The sequence below is a fragment of the Nerophis ophidion genome, linkage group LG07 (assembly GCF_033978795.1).
Source record: "Nerophis ophidion isolate RoL-2023_Sa linkage group LG07, RoL_Noph_v1.0, whole genome shotgun sequence".
Taxonomy (NCBI): domain Eukaryota; kingdom Metazoa; phylum Chordata; class Actinopteri; order Syngnathiformes; family Syngnathidae; genus Nerophis; species Nerophis ophidion.
This window is the reverse complement of record NC_084617.1, coordinates 15,579,460-15,602,090: the sequence shown is the minus strand read 5'-3', so window position 1 is coordinate 15,602,090 and position 22,631 is coordinate 15,579,460. Positions and strand designations below refer to the sequence as shown.

General features: G+C 41.1%; 1 protein-coding gene across 9 annotated transcripts in view; it reads right to left on the bottom strand.

The window, feature by feature from the left end:
- Window positions 1-22,631, bottom strand: part of LOC133555939 (disintegrin and metalloproteinase domain-containing protein 11-like) — a 108,155-nt gene that overhangs the window by 50,185 nt on the left and 35,339 nt on the right. For all 9 annotated transcript variants that reach the window (XM_061905421.1, XM_061905425.1, XM_061905423.1 and 6 more), the window contains 7 exons: window positions 10,614-10,696; window positions 10,454-10,517; window positions 10,303-10,363; window positions 3,875-4,053; window positions 2,010-2,081; window positions 1,729-1,895; window positions 1,559-1,643 (listed from right to left, as the gene is read on the bottom strand). In XM_061905421.1, the coding sequence (XP_061761405.1) occupies window positions 1,559-1,643; window positions 1,729-1,895; window positions 2,010-2,081; window positions 3,875-4,053; window positions 10,303-10,363; window positions 10,454-10,517; window positions 10,614-10,696 (711 nt within the window). The remainder of the gene's footprint in view (window positions 1-1,558; window positions 1,644-1,728; window positions 1,896-2,009; window positions 2,082-3,874; window positions 4,054-10,302; window positions 10,364-10,453; window positions 10,518-10,613; window positions 10,697-22,631) is intronic.

Genomic DNA, 22,631 nt, shown 5'->3' with positions numbered 1-22,631 from the left:
GTAGTTACTAGCGCGCAGTGCAGTTTGTGTCAAGTTTTATGGTGGTGGAAAAAAAAAACGTCTATTAATGACCAATTCCTCCAACTAAGAATTTGCTTCTTCTGTGTTGGAAGACTGAGTGTGTGAGCTAAGAGAGCCCCGCTCTTATCTGTGTATGGCGCAGGACGGAGGGACACACACAGCTTTCAGCGCGCAGACACAGAGTAATCAGTTCCACTTCCGCGTCAATACCGAAGTACATGTCAAACTACTTCCTTAACGTAAATGACCGCCATAACCACAACACCAGGGGGAGCTCCACAAACCACGTTAAACCCAGATTTCGATCTAACAAAGGTCTTAACTCATTCTCTTTCTATGCCACATCAATGTGGAATGCACTCCCAACAGGTATAAAAGTAAGTGCATCTCTATATTCCTTCAAAACCGCTCTAAACCAACACCTCCAGGCAACTTCAACACTTTACTAATACCCTCCTCTTCTCACATCCCATCTCCCCGGATTATAAACAACTCAAATGTACTTCTAATGTATATACTTGTTCTTATGCTATGTGAACTCACTATGTTCTCTGCTGGCTGTACATATCCTACTAAGTCACACCTACACTGTTTCAATGTCCACATTTCTCTGTTGATGCAATTGTTGATGACTGAAGTTCTGATATCAACCAAAGCTCCTCATCCCACCCCCCGGATTGTAAATAATGTAAATAATTCAATGTACATACTATGATGATTAACTTGTGTGATGACTGTATTATGTTGATAGTATATATTTGTACCATGAATTGATTAACGTGGACCCCGACTTAAACAAGTTGAAAAACTTATTCGGGTGTTACCATTTAGTGGTCAATTGTACGGAATATGTACTGTACTGTGCAATCTACTAATAAAAGTATCAATCAATCAATCAATCAATCAATCACTTGTCCATTTGGTTATGGTTAAACGTTATTTCAAACATGATAAACACATGGGCGAAAATGTTACTTTAGTTTCATCAAATTTGAATGGATTCATTTTTAGAGCAAAATTCTTATTAAAGGGTTCAAATCTGTATCTGCACATGTGCTACTATTTTATTTTCCAAGACTCGCGGTGGGTGGGTTTCACGGTGACAGAGGGGTTAGTCCGTCTGCCTCACAATACGAAGTTCCTGCAGTCCTGGGTTCAAATCCAGGCTCGGGATCTTTCTGTGTGGAGTTTGCATGTTCTCGCCGTGAATGCGTGGGTTCCCTCCGGGTACTCCGGCTTCCTCCCACTTGCAAAGACATGCACCTGGGGATAGGTTGATTGGCAACACTAAATTGGCCCTAGTGTGTGAATGTGAGTGTGACTGTTGTCTGTCTATCTGTGTTGGCCCTGTGATGAGGTGGCGACTTGTCCAGGGTGTACCCCGCCTTCCGCCCGATTGTAGCTTAGATAGGCGCCAGCGCCCCCCGCGACCCCAAAAGGGAATAAGCGGTAGAAAATGGATGGATGGATGGAACACCCGCACAATCTATTTGTAAAATGCTCGGACTGTAGAGCCCAGCCCAACTTTTGAACTCACCTCGTTTATGCCCCCGCCCCTGGTCGGCGAGCACACTCCACCCGTGAAGGCCGTCCCGCTGCGGCCGCTCTGAAACGTGCGCCCTCTGGAGGCACACCGGACACACACAATGACAATGTCAAGTCAGAGCCGCAAGACGAGAGACACGTTTGTACAGCCGGTCTGCTCACGAGAAAAGTTGGACAACGTCGCTTTGCTCCCTGATGTTGTCCCTCCTGTACTTCATGAAGTTCTGCAGCGTGGTCAGAGGCTCCTCTACCACCGGCACCATGTTCTTAGAGGTCCACGTCTCCATGGCGACCAGCACGATCCTCGTGTTCAGCTGCTCCTTGTAGATCTGAAAGACATCAGTCAATCTTAGGCGTGAACACCTGGTGTGTGTGTGTGTGTGTGTGTGTGTGTGTGTGTGTGTGCGTGTGTGTAGGTGGACAAGGGAGACAATTCAACATACCGCATCAGCCATGTTGACCACGGCTTTGGCAAAGTTTTTAGTTTGGCTGCCGGAGCGTCGCAGCTGTACAATCTGTGAGGAAACAAAGACGCACAGATGGATTGCATGAATTTTTGTGTGTGTGTGTGTGTGTGTGTCAGTCAAACACACACCACCTGTGAGGCTTGTCCCTGACAGTTTTGGTCTATGTCTTAGTTTTTCCTCTGCGTTTGTCTTTAGTTCCTGTCAGCACTCTTATTTTGGTTCTGTTTCCTGTTTGTCTCCCTGAGTGCTGTGTAACCCTCAGCTGTGGCTGATTGGCCCCTGGCCACACCTGGGATCAATCAGCCAGCCACTATTTAAGACCTGTTTTCTCCTCCAGTCAGGGCTGGGTTATTGTCGTGCCAATGTCATTTTCTACTTGTCATTCCTACTGGTCGTGTGAATGCAGCGTAGCGGTAAGCTATGTTTGGTAGATGTTTTGTAGCTTACTGTTTTTTGTTCCCTGCTTCCGATTTGTTTGTTCATATCCCTTAGTTTGTTGTATCCGCCCATGTGCGTGCTTTTTGTTTGTACCCTTTTGTTTTGTTTTTGTCTTAATATCTTTATTAAATCATGTTTACTTACCAAATGCCTGCCTCCTTCTCTGCATCTTGGGGTTCGACACCAAATAACTGTGACACCACCATGCCCATAAGGCATTGTACACTGACTATATAGTGCAGGGGTGTCAAACTCAAATACAGAGTGGGCCAAAATTTTAAACTGAACAAAGCCGCGGGCCAAGGTTGAACAAATTAACCTTTTAATAGGGACCCAAACAAGTTTTGCATTAAATATTGAACAAGCAAGGCTTATATGACTTTAGTGACATGCAAAATCCAGTTTCAAAAAATAATAATTAAAATAATATCAATGGCATATCAAATAAAATGTAAATAAAAATGTTGTGTCTTTTTTTCTATTTGCAATCTTCCGAGGTAAATATCACATTTTTTCCACAGGCTAATAATAAATTTAAAAATAAAATAATAAAGAATGAACCAAACATTCAAGCCTTGAAGTAGCAAGAGAAAATGCATGAATAAAACGTTAATTATTGGTCAGTTTGCTGGAAGTTTCCCAGAAGAGTTAGTGCTGCAAGGGTTTCTGGGTATTTGTTCTGTTGTGTTACGGTGCGGATGTTCACCTGAAATGTGTTTGTCATTCTTGTTTGGTGTGGGTTCACATTGTGGCGCATATTTATAACAGTGCTAAAGTTGTTTATGCGGCCACCCTCAGTGTGACCTGTATGGCTGTTGACCAAGTACGCCTTGCATTCACTTGTGCGTGTGTGTGTGTGTGTGTGTGTAAAAGCCACAAATATTATGTGACACGCTGTTAGTATGGAGGAAAAGCGGACGTGACGACAGGTTGTAGAGAACGCTAAAGGCAGTGTCTTAAATGCACGTCCCCAATATAGTTGTCCAGGTGGAAATCGGTAGACATTTGGGAGAATGGTTGCCCCGGGAGATTTTCAGGAGGGGCACTGAACTTCGGGAGTCTACCGGGAAAATTAGGAGGGTTGGCAAGTATGAGTATTAGCGGTGAATGCGATGTTACAGCGGCACCGACGCTGTATAACACCGGCGGGCCAGCTCTAATGCTAAATTGATATTGCCTCAAGGGCCATAATTAAATTACACGGCGGGCCAGAGTTTGACACCCATGATATAGTGACATCCTGCATGTCTCTACCTCCGAGATACCTGAGAGAATGCCTACTCAGATCCAGATGGACTAAAAAACTCGAACCGCGTGGTTTTTAAGACAACCACAATGCATCCCGCTGGGCATCTTTTGAGCTGAGGGACACAACGGTTTGAAAGTAGACGTCCGCAGCTCACCATGTCGTTGTCGTTGACCACCATCAACTCGATATATTTGGTCTCGGTCTGCACAGAGGGCCGGCGGGCGAAGCGCTTGGATCGTCTCAGCGGCCTTGACACCCGCTGCTGCCCCCCACTTTGGTCCAGTCTGTCTTCATCACCTCCTCTGCGGTCCAACTCGCTGTCCGCTGTGCAGCCTGCACACACACCACACTGCTCTTCGCTATCAAAGTCGTTAGGAAAGTAATTATCAGTGGCTAAATTAATGCTCTAAGCAGTAATTTTTTATTTATTTTATTTATGTGAAACATTTTTTTAAATCAAACTTGAATTTAATTTAATGCATGTTTTGTGCTAAAACTAATTTAGGGCAAATAAATTGTTAAATAATATTTATTTGTGACAAATAACACATTTGACATAATAAAAACATATCCAGTAGAAGCATTTAAGTCTCACCTAAAACTCATTTGTATACTCTAGCCTGTAAATAGACCTCCTTTTTAGACCAGTTGATCTGCCGCTTCTTTTCTTTTTCTCCTCTTTCCCCCCCTCCCTTGTGGAGGGGGTCCGGTCCGATGACCATGGATGAAGTACTGGCTGTCCAGAGTCGGGACCCAGGATGGACCGCTCGTCGGGACCCAGGATGGACCGCTCGCCTGTGTATCGGTTGGGGACATCTCTACGATGCTGATCCGACTCCGCTTGGGATGGTTTCCTGTGGACGGGACTCTCGCTGCTGTCTTGGATCCGCTTTGAACTGAACTCTTGCGGTTTGTTGGATCCACTATGGATTGAACTTTTCACAGTATCCTGTTAGACCCGCCCGACATCCATTGATTTTGGTCCCCTAGAGGGGGGGGGTTGCCCACATTTGAGGTCCTCTCCAAGGTTCTCATTCATAGTCATCATTGTCAATGGCGTCCCACTGGGTGTGAGTTCTCCTTGCCCACTGGGTGTGAGTATTCCTTGCCCTTCTGTGAGTTCTTCCGAGGATGTCGTAGTCGTAGTGGTTTGTACAGTCCTTTGAGACATTTGGGATTTAGGGCTATATAAATAAACATTGATTGATTGATTGAATGATTGATTGAATGTCTTGCAAGACCAGTATCAACGACGCGCGCCAAGAAGAACAATGAAGATGTGGGAAAAATTCCATTTTAGTTTTACCAGTGACAGTGTTACGGTTCAGACTCCTGCCAGTGCCACTCATCCGTCTGTGCGGACTTCGGGACACGCCCACGGGCGCACACATCCAGGAACGAGCTGGGCGCGTCTCCGCCCTGCAGCAGCAGGCGCCAGCTGCAATCAATCACCGGCAATCGTCACACCTGTCCGTAATGACGGAGCTGCCTTCATAGGCTCGGACAACCTGCCTGAGTTAGCATTCTGTATCTGGCTTCCATCCAGCGTACTCGCTCTTCCCATGCGACTTCCGTGTTTCTGTTGTGTCTGATGCTCCTGTTGTCTTCCCGCAGCACTCCCCGTGTTCCCCTGTGATCCCCTGTTGCTACCCTTGCCTCCCGGACTGCCTTTTGGATTCTCGACCTCCCGCTTGGACACGTACCTCTCGTTTGCCCTGGACCCTCTGCCTGCCCACGGACTTCCGTGTTCTTCACAACTTTTGGTAACACACACCTCAGTTAAATTCTACACATAGTCTGTCACTCATTCCCTTTTGAATCTAGTTCACACTTCATTTCCTTAGTATGTTTTATATTGTTTGATTACTGTATATATATGTGGTTAATATATACATATATAAAAATAAATCTTTGGACATTACTGCCACCTGGTGTTAGTCTGCCGTCATCTCCACTTAGTAACCACAACAGACAGTGCAGGAAGAGGCTTGAATGAAATGATCGGTGAAATTTAAAACATAGTGCACCTTATCTGCGTTAAGGGAGGGGGGCCCTGATAATTATCACTCAGTCTAAATTACTTTTATATTATATCACAGGGTTTCCCCCAGATTTCCAATATACTGTCGGCGGTGGGGGCGTTGTTAGAAAAGTGGTCAAAATGGCATCATCATATAATTTGCATAATCTGCGATGATGCATATATTTTCTTTAAAAAAAAAGGCCAGAAAATGTTATACATACTTTTAAAAACAAATGTGGGTTATTCTTAATTAGTTTTAACATACGTTTTTTTCTTAGATTATATTGTTTTCCTCCATTTTTTTGTATTGGACGATGTACTTTGTTGAGAATTTTTCAAGTTTCTTAATAAAAAGTCACTAAAAGGATTGGAGACGTTTTAAGAAACTTGAACAATTCTCAACAAAGTACATTGTCCAAAACAAAAAATGGAGCAAAACAACAGAATTATTATGATTTATTTTTAATCAAAAACGACTAGTCACAATTTTAGCATTTTTTTCTGGTGCCACTGGAGACTGTACTCTTGTTTAGAGTCTGCAGCGAGCATAAAGTAACATTTGTCACGTCTATGGGATCATGTTTTGTTTTGGTCATGTTCGGTTTTGTTTTTTGGACACTCAATTCCTGTTCCTGCACTTCCTTGTTTGCTTTGTTATCATGCCAACTCATTAGTTTTCACCTTGTCCTCATGTCACGCCCCTGTCCTCATGTCTCACACCTGTTTGCAATTACCATGTCTATTATTTAAACCGGAAGTTGCCAGGAAGTCAGCCTGGTGACTTTACCCCTACTCCCTTAATGCCATGCCATGCCTGCTAATCACTCTGTCCTTAGTTTCCCTCCTGCTCATGCCACGTAAGTTTTTTTTAATTTTTTATGTCACAGTTTTTGAGGTTTTTTTTTTTTTGTCTATAGTCATGCCATAGTGCTAGTTTTGTTTTCTAGTCAAGTTTGTTCTCCGCCATTGTGCGCGCCTTTTGTTTGCCTTTTTTTGTTATATTGTTATATTGCAGGAAGAGGCTTGAATGAAATGATAGGTAAAATTTAATACATAGTGCACCTTATCTGCGTTAAGGGAGGGGGGCCCTGATAATTATGACTCCGTCTAAATTCCCTTTATATTATATCACAGGGTTTCCCCCAGATTTCCAATATACTGTCGGCGGTGGGGGCGTTGTTAGAAAAGTGGTGAAAATGGCATCATCATATAATTTGCATAATCTGCGATGATGCATATATTTTCTTTAAAAAAAAGGCTAGAAAATGTTATACATACTTTTAAAAATAAATGTGTGTTATTCTTAATTAGTTTTAACAAACATTTTTTCTTAGATTATATTGTTTTCCTCCATTTTTTGTATTGGACGATGTACTTTGTTGAGAATTTTTCAAGTTTCTTAATAAACAGTCACTAAAAGGATTGGAGACGTTTTAAGAAACTTGAACAATTCTCAACAAAGTACATTGTCCAAAACAAAAAATGGAGCAAAACAACAGAATTATTATGATTTATTTTTAATCAAAAACAACTAGTAACAATTTTAGCATTTTTTTCTGGTGCACGAGTCTGCAGCGAGCATAAAGTAACATTTGTCACGTCTACGGGATCATGTTTTGTTTTGGTCATGTTCGGTTTTGTTTTTCGGACACTCAGTTTCTGTTCCTGCACTTCCTTGTTTGCTTTGTTATCATGCCAACTCATTAGTTTTCACCTTGTCCTCATGTCACGCTCCTGTCCTCATGTCTCACACCTGTTTGCAATTACCATGTCTATTATTTAAACCGGAAGTTGCCAGGAAGTCAGCCTGGCGACTTTACCCCTACTCCCTTAATGCCATGCCATGCCTGCTAATCACTCTGTCCTTAGTTTCCCTCCTGCTCATGCCACGTAAGTTTTTTTTTATTTTTTATGTCACAGTTGAGGTTTCTTTTTGTCTATAGTCATGCCATAGTGCTAGTTTTGTTTTCTAGTCAAGTTTGTTCTACGCCATTGTGCGCGCCTTTTGCTTGCCTTTTTTTGTTATAGTTTTAAAAATAAATATGTACTTACACTCACATCTTGCTCGTGCCAACTTTCCTTTGCCTCAGAAAAACAATCTAAACCATAAAGTCCACGGTTTGACAACATTTGCTTCGCGCTGCTGATCCAGCTGAAAGAGCGCCACTGTCCTCCTAATATTTGCACATTGCACTTTCTGTAGATCACTGCCCGCAGGTACAGTACATCTCGGATATATCAAAGTACGTCCACACCACTCCAGACACTTGCATTCGTCTTGCTTACGTCATCACAACATCTGGCTTCGGCAGTGCTGTTTCGGTGATCAAATACTTTTTTCGGCGGCCAAATTTCCTACCGTGGCAGGGCGCCAACATCAATTACGTTAATGGCCTACTGAAACCCACTACTACCGACCACGCAGTCTGATGGTTTATATATCAATGATGAAATATTAACATTGCAACACATGCCAATACGGCCTGTTTAGTTTACTAAATTACAATTTTACATTTCCCGCAGAGTTTCTTGTTGAAAACGTCGCGGAATGATGACGCGTGCGCCTGACGTCTCGAGTGGGAGGGGACATATTAGCGCAGCACCACTAGCGGCTAAAAGTCGTCTCTTTTCATCACACTATTACACAGTATTCTGGACATCTGTGTTGCTGAATCTTTTGCAATTTGTTCAATTAATAATGGAGAAGTCAGAGTAGAAAGATGGAGGTGGGAAGCTTTAGCACGCCGTAGTGAGTAGAGCTGCCGGCCAGAAACCTGAGGGTTGCAGGTTCGCTTCCCACCTATTGACATCCAAAAAAATCGCTGCCGTTGTGTCCTTGGGCAGGACACTTCACCTTTGCCCCCGGTGCCGCTCACACTGGTGAATGAATGATGAATGAATGACAGGTGGTGGTAGGAAGGGCCGTAGGCGCTAACTGGCAGCCACGCTTCCGTCAGTCTACCCCAGGGTAGCTATGGCTACTGATGTAGCTTACCACCACCAGGTGTGAATTAATGTTGAGTCCCACTTCTCTGTGAGCGCTTTGAGTGTCTAGAAAAGCACAATATAAATCTAAGTTATTATTATTATTAGCCTTTAGCCACACAAACACACGGTGTTTCCTTGTTTAAAATTCCCGGAGGTGAAGCTTTACTATGGATCAGAGCAGTCAAGCGGACATGGGTCCCGACCACTTGTCAACCGGCAGGTTGTGGTAAATTGTGGTAAAAAGTCGCCTCTTACCGGAGATCTGTGGAGCTTGCGCCGTCCATGTAGCTGCCGTGACTTCCCTCAGACACTGGCGTCAACACCCCCGTAGACACACCCCTCCGACTATCAGGTACTATTTAACTCAATAAAACACTAGCAACACAATAGAAAGATAAGAGATTTCCCAGAATTATCCTCGTAAATGTGTCTAAAAACAACTGAATCACTCACAATGCAATCAGCTTTTTTTTTCTTTTTTCTAGTCCTTCACTCTAAATTTCCTTATCCACGAATCTTTCATCCTCGCTCAAATTAATGGGGAAATTGGCGTTTTCTCGGTCCGAATAGCAATTTTTGTTGGAGGCTCCCATTAAAAACAATGTGAGGAGCCCTCACACAGGTGACGTCATCGTCTGCGACTTCCCTTAAAGGCAAGGCTTTTTTACTAGCGACCAAAAGTTGCAAACTTTATCGTGGATGTTCTCTACTAAATCCTTTCAGCAAAAACATGGCAATATCGCGAAATGATCAAGTATGACACATAGAATGGACCTGCTATCCCCGTTTAAATAAGAAAATCTCATTTCAGTAGGCCTTTAAGGGGAAACCCTGTATTATTAATAAAAAAAACTGTATTTCTATTGTTGAACCCTTTTTTAATTACATTTTGAATGACACTGCAATACAGGTACCAATTTAACAATGTTTATCATTGTAGTTTTATTGATTGAACCATACTTTGACATGTTGCTAATATTTTGGTAACATTATTTAGCAACAGGGCTTCACGGTGGCAGAGGGGTTAGTGCGTCTGCCTCACTATACGAAGTTCCTGCAGTCCTGGGTTCAAATCCAGGCTCGGGATCTTTCTGTGTGGAGTATGCATGTCCTCCCCTTGAATGCGTGGGTTCCCTCCGGGTACTCCGGCTTCCTCCCACTTCCAAAGACATGCACCTGGGGATAGGTTGATTGGCAACACTAAATTGGCCCTAGTGTGTGAATGTTGTCTGTCTATCTGTGTTGGCCCTGTGATAAGGTGGCGACTTGTCCAGGGTGTACCCCGCCTTCCGCCCGTTTGTAGCTGAGATATGCGCCGGCGACCCCAAAAGGGAATAAGCGGTAGAAAATGGATGGATGGATATTTAGCAACAACAAGAGGCTCAGAGTACAAAAATCGAATCTCAGTGCGATACAGTGCAGTATTACGAGTTGAAATTATTATCAAGTAAAGCAGACATTTTCATGAACACTTTTGCATTAGCTGTTGCCTAATGAAATGTCCAATGCACAGTTTGCATACCACATGAGGCCATACTAGATGTTGAATGACCATCAACGTGCTCGCCTACCTGCACAGTGGGGAGAGAGCCTAAAATCAGGCATCTTGTGGATCAGGTGGGCGCCGATTTCCTACACAGACAGGTGTCATTAGGACCTACAAATATATATATATAAACATATATATATACTGCATATAGAATGTTGACTTTAAACATATACCTGATTGCTGTCATTGTGAACCGGCTCAATCCCGTAAGAGAAGAGGCCATCTGAGAATACCCCGCTTTGAATAAAAAGTAGGAGTGATACAGTTGAATGTACAAGTAAATACATGAATTATGTAACAATACAGTTCAAAGGGGGGGGAGTGTCTGCTGACCACAGTCCATGACAGGTGGAGAGGGCGGCCCAGGAGTTCGTTACGCCTCTTAAGCTTCCCTGGTAGTAGCAGTGCTCCCCTCCCTGCAGACACACGCACACACACAAAGTGGTGTTTAAAGCAGGGACACACTCTGCAACTTCACAGCTTGTCGTGATAGGTCAGCTGCCATATAAAAGCGGGAACTCTCACATTCTCAGCGTATGCAACATCGCCCGCTGCGGAAAAAAAGGCTTGTGACCTACTTCTGTCTCGAGATGGTTAACATTCACATTTGAACCAATACCGTACCATGTCCTTGTACCCGGGAATCGATACCAATTTCCGGTGCTTTTATGTGTGCCAATAAAAGTGGATTGTTTGATGATAATGTTATATTCTTTCAATGTAACATTTAAAAATGAGCTGATTATAACTGTGCTGTCAATTGTTACACATTTTGAGTCTCATTTGCAATGCAGTTGCACTTCCAAGATATTACAGTTGTGATCAAAATTATTCAACCCCCACACAATTTTGGTGTTTTAGCAAGTTGGACATTTATTCCGTATTTTGTTTATAGTCATATCACATAAAGGTGCATTAAATAGACAAAAGCAATTTGAAATCAACATTATATTTTGTAACATACCAAACAGTGTCATTTCTCTTAATATCTCATTGACAAAATTATTCAACCCCTTGAAGATCATAACTCTTAAGAACAGAATTTGAATAAGGTCTTTTCAATCAGGCGTTGAAAACACCTGTAGATGTGATTAGAACTATAACGAGCAACAATTAAACTGATTGAAAAAGACTGTGACGCTCAGCTTCTTGTAGATGGTCAATGGTGAATTTGCAACACAGTGAAGTCCAGGGAGTGGTCAAAGAAGTCAAGAGAGGAGGTAATTTCTCTTCATAAGAAATGATATGGATATAAGAAAATAGCAAAGACATTACACATTCCAAGAGACACAGTTGGGAGCATAATTCGCAAGTTTAAAGCTAAAGGCACAGTGGAAACACCACCTGGGTGTGGTAGAAAGAGGATGCTGTCCGGTATTTGAAGCGTACAGTGGTGAAAAACCCCCGGGTAACAGCTGAGAACTACAACAGGACATTGCAGAGGGGGGAACGCAGGTTTCCTCCCAGACAATAAGGTGCGCACTACGAGATGAAGGCCTCCATGCCAGAACTCCCAGGCGCACCACACTTCTGACTACCAGGTACAATAAAAAATAGACTCCAGTATGCCAAAAATCATCTTGACAAACCCCAAAGGTTTTGGGAAACTGTTCTATGGAGTGATGAGACAAAACTGGAACTCTTTGGGCCTATGAATCAATGTTATGTCTGGAGGAGAAAAAATGAAGCTTACAAAGAGAAGAACACCTTCCCTACTGTTAAGCATGGTGGGGGGTCAATCATGCTCTGGGGCTGTTTCTCTGCCTCAAGTACCAGGAATCTCCAGCGCGTTCAAGGCTTTATGAATTATATTTCCTACCAGGATATATTAGCTGCAAATGTCATGAAGTCAGTGACAAAGCTAAGGCTTGGGAGACATTGGACCTTCCAACAGGACAACAATCCCAAGCATGCCTCCAAATCAACATCAGAGTGGTTGCAGAAGATGGGCTGGAAGACTCTGGAGTGGCCTTCACAGTCGCCAGACCTAAATCCTATAGAAAAGCTGTGGTGGGACTTGAAGAAGGCAGTTGCAGCACGCAAGCCCAAGAATATGAATGAACTGTAGGCCTTTGCCCAAGAGGAATGGGCTAAAATACCTGTAGATGGTTGCAAGAAGTTTGTGTCTGGTTATGTATCACGTTTGAAGGATGTCATTACTGCCAAAGGGTGTTCTACTAAGTACTAAAGATGTATGTAACTAGGGGGTTGAATCATTTTGTCAATTAGATATTAAGAAAAATGTCCTTTTTTGGTATTTTGTAAAATACAGTGTTACAATTTAAGTCGCATTTGTCTATTTGACACTTCTTTATTTGATATGACTATAAACAACATACGAAATAAATGTCCAACTTGCTAAAACACCAAAATTGTGTGGGGGTTGAATCATTTTGATCACAACTGTAGATGGTAGAACTGTATAGGCACCTGAATGTGAAAAATTAATGTGTTATGTCACACCCTGCGAAGTGTTTGTACTTTACGTATTGTGCTTATTAAACACCAGCTGTTTGATTGTAAAATTCACCTTAGTCGTAGTTTTTGTTACTAAATTTGAAGGTGTTAAAATCAACATGAAAAATTGGCTTATGATAATATTAGCCTGTCTTTGGTAAATCCAATATAAATGAGCATCAAGCGAGAGTGTAGCACTACATTACGTTGGAGTATTTTCGATCAGGCATACTTGCTTTGTTGGTGTTGAAAATAGCAACTTTACTTTGAGGGAGTTTGGCTGAGGCATACTACCGGATTTTCTGGGAGACTCCCGAAACTCAGGGCCTCTCCCGAAAACCTCCCGGGACAAATTTTCTCCTGAAAATCTCCCGAAATTCAGGCGAATTCATGAGAACCTGACTCAGCAATGTTGTGACTAGAGATGCGCGGATAGGCAATTATATCATCCGCAACCGCATCACCAAAGTCGTCATCCACCCGCCGTCCACCCGAACCAAAATTTTATCAGAACCGCAACCGCCCGACATTCGTCCGCTGAAATACATCAGAGGTCGGCCACCTTTACCACTCACAGAGCTATTTAAACCCGTTTCACAGAGTAATGAAGACAATTGGAGCCGCTAACGTTCTGGCGAATATCCAATTGGTGTTCATCCTGATGACAAGAATAGGGGCGTGCTGTGAAGCCATTGCCTTTGACACCTTCAACAACATGTACAAACCGATTGTTAGTCTGGCAACATGTTGTGTGCAGCTTCCGCAATCACACGTACAAGATTGAAAGGCATACTGGGTAATAGAGTACACTGATGGTTGGGATATAAACAACTTTAACACTTAATATGTGCCACGCTGTGAAGCCACACCAAACAAGATTGACAAACACATTTCGGGAGGACATCCTCACAGTAACACAGCATAAACGCAACACAACAAATACCCAGAATCCTTTGTATCTGTGACATTCCCTGAATATATTTTACACCACCGCGCCCCCAACCCCGCCCACCTTACCAATGCACGGGCAATGGCTTCACAGCACTTCCGACTATCAGGTAATATTAAACTCACTAAAACACTAGCAACACAATAGAAAGATAAGGGATTTCCCAGAATTATCCTTGTAAATGTCTCTAAAAACGTAGGAATCCGTCTCAATGCAACGCGATTGCAATCGTGTTTTTTTTTTTTAACTTGTTTTTTTTTTTCTAGTCCGTCGCTATCAATATCCTCAAACACGAATCTTTCATCTTCGCTCAAATTAATGGGGAAATTGTCGTTTTCTCGGTCCGAATAGCTGTTTTTGTGGGAGGCTCCCATTAAAATCAATGTGAATATATGAGGAACAATCAACATGTGACGTCATCGTCTGCGACTTCCGGTAGAGGCAGGGCTTTTCTGCAGTTGCAAACTTTATCGTGGATGTTCTCTACTAAATCCTTTCAGCAAAAATATGGCAATATCGCGAAATGATCAAGTATGACACATAGAATGGACCTGCTATCCCCGTTTGAATAAGAAATCCTCACTTCAGTAGGCCTTTAAGTGCAGTCAAGGAACATGCATTAGGGAGTCTGTTTTGAAGCCCACAGTAAAGAGATGTAACTTTATCACGTCGCCTGGTTATTGACTCCAACCCAATATATTACACCGTCGATGAGCAAAATGAAGAAATAAGCTTGCAGGTTCCAGAACGATTGGAAACAAGAATTTCAGTTTATCTAGGAGAGTTTGAAGGGGAAGGGGTATGTTGCCTGTAAATTTTGTAGAACAAACTTCTCCATTGAACACGGCTGCCGAACGGATATACTCAGCCATGAACGGTCAGCGAAGCACAAAGCATCCGCAGCGCAGCATCATTCACAACCCAGTATTATGGGCCACCTCGCAAAATGGAGACCCGATGGTGTAACTTATGCTGAGACGAAGACGGCTATGCTGATGATAGCTGGAAGCAACATCCCGTTCTCATTTGCGGATGTCTACAACAAATCTGTGATATGTGTTCCCGGATTCGGAGATCGCTCGCCAATACGCAAATGGCAGAACAAAGGTTACTCAAATAGTGAAAGGTAAGTGTTGTTGTTGTTTTTTTAGTAACCAGCAAGCACAGTAAAGTTAGTAGAACAACTGTGTTTTTATTACTGTGTATTTGATAGGTGCCGTCGGAAATTCAACTATTTATTTTATTTATATATATAATAAAATAAATAAATATAGCTAGAATTCACTGAAAGTCAAGCATTTCATACATATATTTATATATATATATATATATATATATATATATATATATATATATAAAATATATATGAAATACTCAAGTTGGTGAATTATACTCCTCCTCTCTTAAGCACGCCCCACCCCCCAAATCGGAGTACTCAAGGTTGGTAAGTATGGGCTGAGGCTATGTCTACACTAAGCCGGATAACCCCTTAAACGAATAATTGAATAGCCTAAGCCCCGTTTCAGCCACACTAAACTATCGTTTAAGGTCCCCCTCCTCAAACAAATTTTTACATGGGTAAGTGCGCCATGTATTTCTTGAATATCCGGCTCTTAGATTTGTATGGACTCATTGATCGTTTACAAACTGAGTTCGGAGAGGAAGTGACTTCAGAAAGACAGCGCCCCACACAGGAAGTGACGTCAGAAAGAACGCGCCACAGCCAGCTTCATAAAAAAAGCTATTTTGTAATTCGGAGCTAACCACTGGAAATGTGAAGGCGAGTCATCCATACACGCCATGTTTCTCCTTCCGTCTGTACATAAGCTTGTGGAAATCACACATGAATACATTAAGAGAATTTCAGACGGCAAGAGACCTTTCAAATGTCCAGGTCAGCTGTGATTCTACAAACCCCGTTTCCATATGAGTTGGGAAATTGTGTTAGATGTAAATATAAACGAAATACAATGATTTGCAAATCATTTTCAACCCATATTCAGTTGAATATTCTACAAAGACAACATATTTGATGTTCAAACTGATAAACATTCTTTTTTTTTTTGCAAATAATCATTAACTTTAGAATTTGATGCCAGACAAAGAAGTTGAGAAAGGTGGCAATAAATATTGATAACGTTGAGGAATGCTCATCAAACACTTATATGGAACATCCCACAGGTGTGCAGGCTAATTGGGAACAGTTGGGTGACATGATTGGGTATAAAAGCATCTTCCATGAAATGCTAAGTAATTCAAAAACAAGAATGGGGTGAGGGTCACCAGTTTTAGGACAACATTTCTCAACGAGCTATTGTAAGAAATTTAGGGATTTTACCATCTACGTTCCATAAAATCATCAAAAAGTTCAGAGAATCTGGAGAAATCACTGCACGTAAGCGATGATATTACGCACTTTTGATCCCTCAGGCGGTACTGCATCAAAAACCGACATCAGTGTGTAAAGAATATCACCACATGGGCTCAGGAACACTTCATAAAACCACTGACAGTAACTACAGTTGGCCGCTACATCTGTAAGTGCAAGTTAAAACTCTACTATGCAAAGCCAAACCCATTTATCAACAATATCCTGAAACGCCGCCGGCTTGGCCGGGCCCGAGCTCACCTAAGATGGACTGATGCAAAGTGGAAAGGTGTTCTGTGGTCTGACGAGTCCACATTTCAAATTATATTTGGAAACTGTGGACGTAGTGTCCTCCGGAACAAAGAGGAAAATAACAGATAGGCGCAAAGTTGAAAAGCCAGCATCAGTGATGGTATGGGGGTGCATTAGTGCCCAAGGCATGGGTAACTTACACATCTGTGAAGGCACCATTAATGCTGAAAGGTCAATACAGGTTTTGGAGCAACATATGTTGTCATCCAAGCAACGTTATCATGGATGCCCCTGCTTATTTCAGCAAGACAAGTGTTACAACAGCGTGGCTTCGTAAAAAGAGAGTGCTGATACTTTCCTGGCCCGCCTGTCATTTGTTTGTTCTTTGCTCTGGCGTATGCATTGACCGTATAAAAACCCTGGCCGCCTTTCAGGTAACCAGCCGGGGTTAAGGAGCATGTGCACTCAAAATTAATTGCGCGATTAATCTGTGTTCATCCATGATTAATGCAATAATGTTTTGTGATTAATCGCACGGGTTAAAGCATTAAATTTGACAGCCTTAATTACAATATGATAACGCTTTAATTTTCTTTTTTTTTTCCCAATTAATCTGTGTCCATCCAGGATTAACGCAATAATGGTTTGTGATTAATCGCATGGGTTAAAGCAGGGGTCACCAACGCGATGCCCGCGGGCACCAGGTAGCCCGTAAGGACCAGATGAGTCGCCCGCTGGCCTGTTGTAAAAATAGCTCAAATAGCAGCACTTACCAGTGAGCAGCCTCAATTTTTTAAATTGTATTTATTTACTAGCAAGCTGGTCTCGCTTTGCTCAACATTTTTAATTCTAAGAGAGACAAAACTCAAATAGAATTTGAAAATCCAACAAAATATTTTAAAGACTTGGTCTTCACCTGTTTAAATAAATTCATTTTTTTACTTTGCTTGTTATAACTTTCAAAAAGACAATTTTAGAGAAAAAATACAAACTTAAAAATGATTTCAAGATTTTTATACACATATACGTTTTAAATTCCTTCCTCTTCTTTCCTTACAATTTAAATCAATGTTCAACTAAATTTTTTTTTTTTTTATTGTAAAGAATGATAAAAAATGTTTTATTTAATTATTCATTTTGGCTTCTATTTTTTCAACGAAGAATATTTGTGAAATATTTCTTCAAACTCATTATAATTAAAATTCCCCCAAAAATATTCTGGCAAATCTAGAAAATCTTTAGAATCAAATTTAAATCTTATTTCGAAGTCTTTTGAATTCCTTAAAAAAAAAAAATCTGGAAAATCTAGAAGAAAAAATTATTTGTCTTTGTTAGAAATATAGCTTGGTCCAATTTGTTATATATTCTAACAAAATACAGATTGGATTTTAACCTATTTAAAACATGTCATCAAAATTCTAAAATTAATCTTAATCAGGAAAATTTACTAATGATGTTCCACGAATTCTTTTAATTTTTTCAAAAAGATTCAAATTAGCTAGTTTTTCGTCTTCAATTTTTACGGTTGAATTTTAAAGAGTCGAAATTGAAGATAAACTATGTTTCAAAATAAAATTATCTTTTTTTTCGTGTTTTCTCCTCTTTTAAACCGTTCAATTAAGTGGTTTTTTTCATCATTTATTCTCTAAAAAAAAAACTTCCGTAAAAGGAAAAAAATGTAAGACGGAATGACAGACAGAAATAACCATTTTTTAATATATATAGATTTATTTATTAAAGGTAGATTGAGCAAATTGGCTATTTCTGGCAATTTATTTAAGTGTGTATCAAACTGGTAGCCCTTCGCATTAATCAGTACCCAAGTAGTAGCTCTTGGTTTCAAAAAGGTTGGTGACCCCTGGGTTAAAGCACTAAATTTGACAGCCTTAATTATTTAATTTTCTTCTCTTTTTTTCAATTTGACCAAAAATTGAACTATCCAACCAACCTCAAAACGAGGATGCTGCTGTATCCCTCGAATGGAAGTGTTTAAAAAAAAAAAAAAAAGCCAAATTTGGTGACGCACATCAACGCATCACGCCTCCCACGTCCTGCGGCGTCCAAAGAGTCACGTGATGCCGCCATCAAGCGGCGCCACAATCTGGCCTCGACGTAGGACTCCATCCCCTGCAGCATCCCTCTCCCTTCCAGGCACACGGGAAAGCTTCATCTTGTCCGAGTGGAATTTGTATTCCCATTTCCTCCTCCTCTTGCTCTCTTGCTAGCAGCACACGGCTCTTATCTCAGTCGTGTCTCATTCTCTGGGCTGCCAAGAACTTAATGACACTGCTGAGCTAACTGGTTGCCATGGAGACAGAATCACGATTGGTCAGGAGGACCGAAGGAGAGTTAGGAGCATGCTGGGATGGGGCTCTATAGGTGGCTCATTTGAGCAGAAAAGCACATTAGCATCCCTCTTGGCTACTAGATTGTACTTTAAATCCTCTCTGGACTATGTCATCCTTTCTATTGTTATTTTGAGAAGATTACTGTTGTCGGGCTTTCCCCTGACAGTTTTTCTATGTTTTAGTTTTTTCCTCTGCATTTGTCTGTTTCCTCTGTGTTTAGTATCTCCTGTCTTTAGTTCCTGTCTAGTGCTCTTATTTTGTCAGCTTCCTGTCTTGTTCCCTGAGTGCGGTGTTCCTCCTCAGCAGCGGCTGATTGGCACCTGGCCACACCTGTTGCCAATCAGCCCGCTCCTATTTGTACCTGCTTTGTCTTGTGTCAGTTGCTGGATCATTGTATTGTACTGTCGTTGCCACATGTCACTCTTGTCGTGTCGTTTTGTTACAGCTACTACCTGTCGTGCTACATTTTGTCCTATTCGTCGTAGCGGTAAGCTGTTTCGGTTAGCATTAGCTATTTCCAGTTTTTCTGTTTGTTTTCCACTAGCTTCTATGCTAAAGTTCCTTTTTGTTTTTCTAGCTCCCAGTGCTAGCTCCCTTAGTTTGTTATTCCGCCCACGTGCATGCTCTTTGTTTGTTCTTGTTCTATTATTTATATTAAATCATGTCTTCATATTCTATGCCTGCCTTCGTCTCTGCATCTTGGGGTTCAACACCAACTAACCGTGACAACTGTACAGTATACCCCAGAGCAGTGGTTCTCAACCTTTTTTCAGTGATGTACCCCCTGTGAACATTTTTTTAATTCAAGTACCCCCTAATCAGAGCAAAGCATTTTTGGTTGGAAAAAAGAGATAAAAAAGTAAAATACAGCACTATGTCATCAGTTTCTGATTTATTAAATTGTTTAACAGTGCAAAATATTGCTCATTCGTAGTGGTCTTTCTTGAACTATTTGGAAAAAAAAGATATAAAAATAACTAAAAACTTGTTGAAAAATAAACAAGTGATTCAATTATAAATAAAGATTTCTATACATAGAAGTAATCATCAACTTAAAGTGCCCTCTTTGGGGATTGTAATAGAGATCCATCTAGATCAGTGGTTCTTAACCTTGTTGATGGTACCGAACCCCACTAGTTTCATATGCACATTCACCGAACCCTTCTTTAGTGGAAAAAATATATATATATATATTTTCAAATTCAAGACAAAGTTATGTTTTTTTTTAGTGCACAACATGAACACCTTGTGCAAAGAACAAAACCAACACAGTGCATGAACTCACAACAAATGACACACTTGCAAATTAGATGTAAAATTAGAGGGACCATTGTTTGGGGGGTATCCATAATACTTAAACTTCCTTTTTATTGTCATACAAATGTTAACTTTACATTGCAGATACGCCGATAGTGAGATGTTATTATTTACACGATTGATTGATTGATTGATTGAATGAAACTTTTATTAGTAGATTCCACAGTACAGTACATATTTCGTACAATTGACCACTAAATGGTAACACCCGAATAAGTTTTTCAACTTCTTTAATTAAGTCGGGGTCCACGTTAATCAATTCATGAGTCTGGTGTGTCTTGATGCTCTGCCGAAACTCTGATCGAACCCAGGTTAAGAACCACAGATCTAGATTCATGAACTTAATTCTAAACATTTCTTCACAAAAAAATAAATCTTTAACATCAATATTTATGGAACATGTCCACAAAAAAATCTAGCGGTCAACACTGAATATTGCATTGTTGCATTTCTTTTCACAGTTTATGAACTTACATTCATATTTTGCTGAAGTATTATTCAATAAATATATTCATAAAGGATTTTTGAATTGTTGCTATTTTTAGAATATTTTTAAAAAATCTCACGTACCCCTTGGCATACCTTCAAGTACCCCCAGGGGTACGCGTACCCCCATTTGAGAACCATTGTCCCAGAGCAGGGATGCCAAACTCAAATACAGTGTGGGCCAAAATTTTAAACTGAACAAAGCCGCGGGCCAAGGTTGAACAAATTAACCTTTTAATAGGGACCCAAACAAGTTTTGCATTGAATATTGAACAAATAAACATAATAATAATAATTAAAAAATATCAATGGCATATTAAATTATATATTATAGTGTCCCAGAAGTTTTAGTACTGCAAGGGGTTCTGAGTATTTGTTCTGTTGTGTTTATGTCATGTTACAGTGCGACTGTTCTCCCGAAATGTGTTTGTCAGTCTTGTTTGGTGTGGGTTCACGGTGTGGCGCATATTTGTAACAGCGTTAAAGTTGTTTATTCAGCCACCCTCAGTGTGACCTGATCAAGTATCCTTGCACTAACTTATGTGTGTGTAAAATCCGCTTATATTGTGTGACTAGATTGGCACAATGTTTGTATGTAGGAAAAGCGTACGTGATGCAAGGTTGTAGAGAACGCTAAAGGAAGTGCCATTAAAACACGCCACCCAATTAGTTGTTAGGGTGGAAATCGGGAGAATGGTACCACCGGGAGATTTTCGGGAGGGGCACTGAACTTCGGGAGTCTCGGGAGGGTTGGCAAGTATGAGTATTAGCGCGGCATCGCCGCTGTATAATACCGGCAGGCCAGCTCTAATGTTTAATTTGATATTGCCTCAAGGGCCAATTTTGGCCCGCGGGCCAGAGTTTGACACCCATGTCCCAGAGCATACTGCTTTGTGCCTTTTAAGCAAACGTACATTTGAAACATCCAGAAGTACACTATGGTCAGGTGGAAGGGTATTTTTAAACTGCTTTCCAAAATAGCACTTCTACATTCGATTGAGCTTAAAATAAACCCAGTGGCCACATCATTAGGTACACCTGCACAAGCTCATGAGATGCAACACAACAGCTGTTGCCTTGACAACAGGCTATTTTCTACCACAGGAATTAAAAGATGTTCCCCCTGTGTTTCCACCAAAAACTACGCGTGTAGATATAGTTATTCAGGAGACTTTCGAAATTCCTGCTCGCTAGGCGGGACATTTCGAAGCTACCCTGAATTTTTTTCGGGGGGGGGGGGGGCAGTACTGTGCTGCCGAACACTGATTGGTTGAACACCGTTGGCGGCATTCCTAAAACTTATTTTTCAAACACACGGCCGCTATTACGCGGCATGCAAGGACGATGACTTGTTTATTTCTTATTTCTTGTGTATTTCTATTACAAAAAAACTTGACAACAAAGAGAAATTGATTGATTGATTGAAACTTTTATTAGTAGATTGCGCAGTTCAGTACATATTCCGTACAATTGACCACTAAATGGTAACACTAGGGCTGGGCGTATCAATACCAAGTATCGATAGTATCGATACTTGGTGAGTATCGGTATCGTATCGATACTTCTGTTGCGATCCATGACTCAGATCTTCACGTTTATTTTTCCATCTTTGTTTCATTCTCTTCTGACCCACTTAGTTCCTGTTTAGTCCGTTACCATGGTTACACATTGATTTCACCTGCTCCTCGTTTTCTACACACACCTGGTTCTCCTTGATTTCTCCCTGTATAAGCTTTCCTCTTTTCTTTGTTCAGTCTGGGTCCATAAATTTGCCTTCTAGCAGCAGTATTGACTGACTTCATGTAAGTATATTCTCGCTAGCTTTTCACGCTAAACCTTTGTTTTATTCCAGCTCTCACGCTGATGAATGGTTTTTCCTTTTTTGTGTGCCTTTGTGCCAGTCTTAGTTTTTGTGTTTTCTATTCCTAGCTTTTATGCTAGCGCCCTTGGTTTATTTTGTCTGTTAGCTCCAGCTTTTTTGTTCGTAGCCTGCTTTTGTTAAGTTTAATAAATCATTTAAACTTACTATTGCTGTGTTCTTGTCGACGCATCCACGGAGGGACAAACCCGGCATTACTATGCCAATCAGTCATTACAACTTCACCAAATTGAGCGAATCACTCAGTTTTAAAAGAAAATGTGAGCGCAGCGCAGCGCTCCTCACCACTCCACCC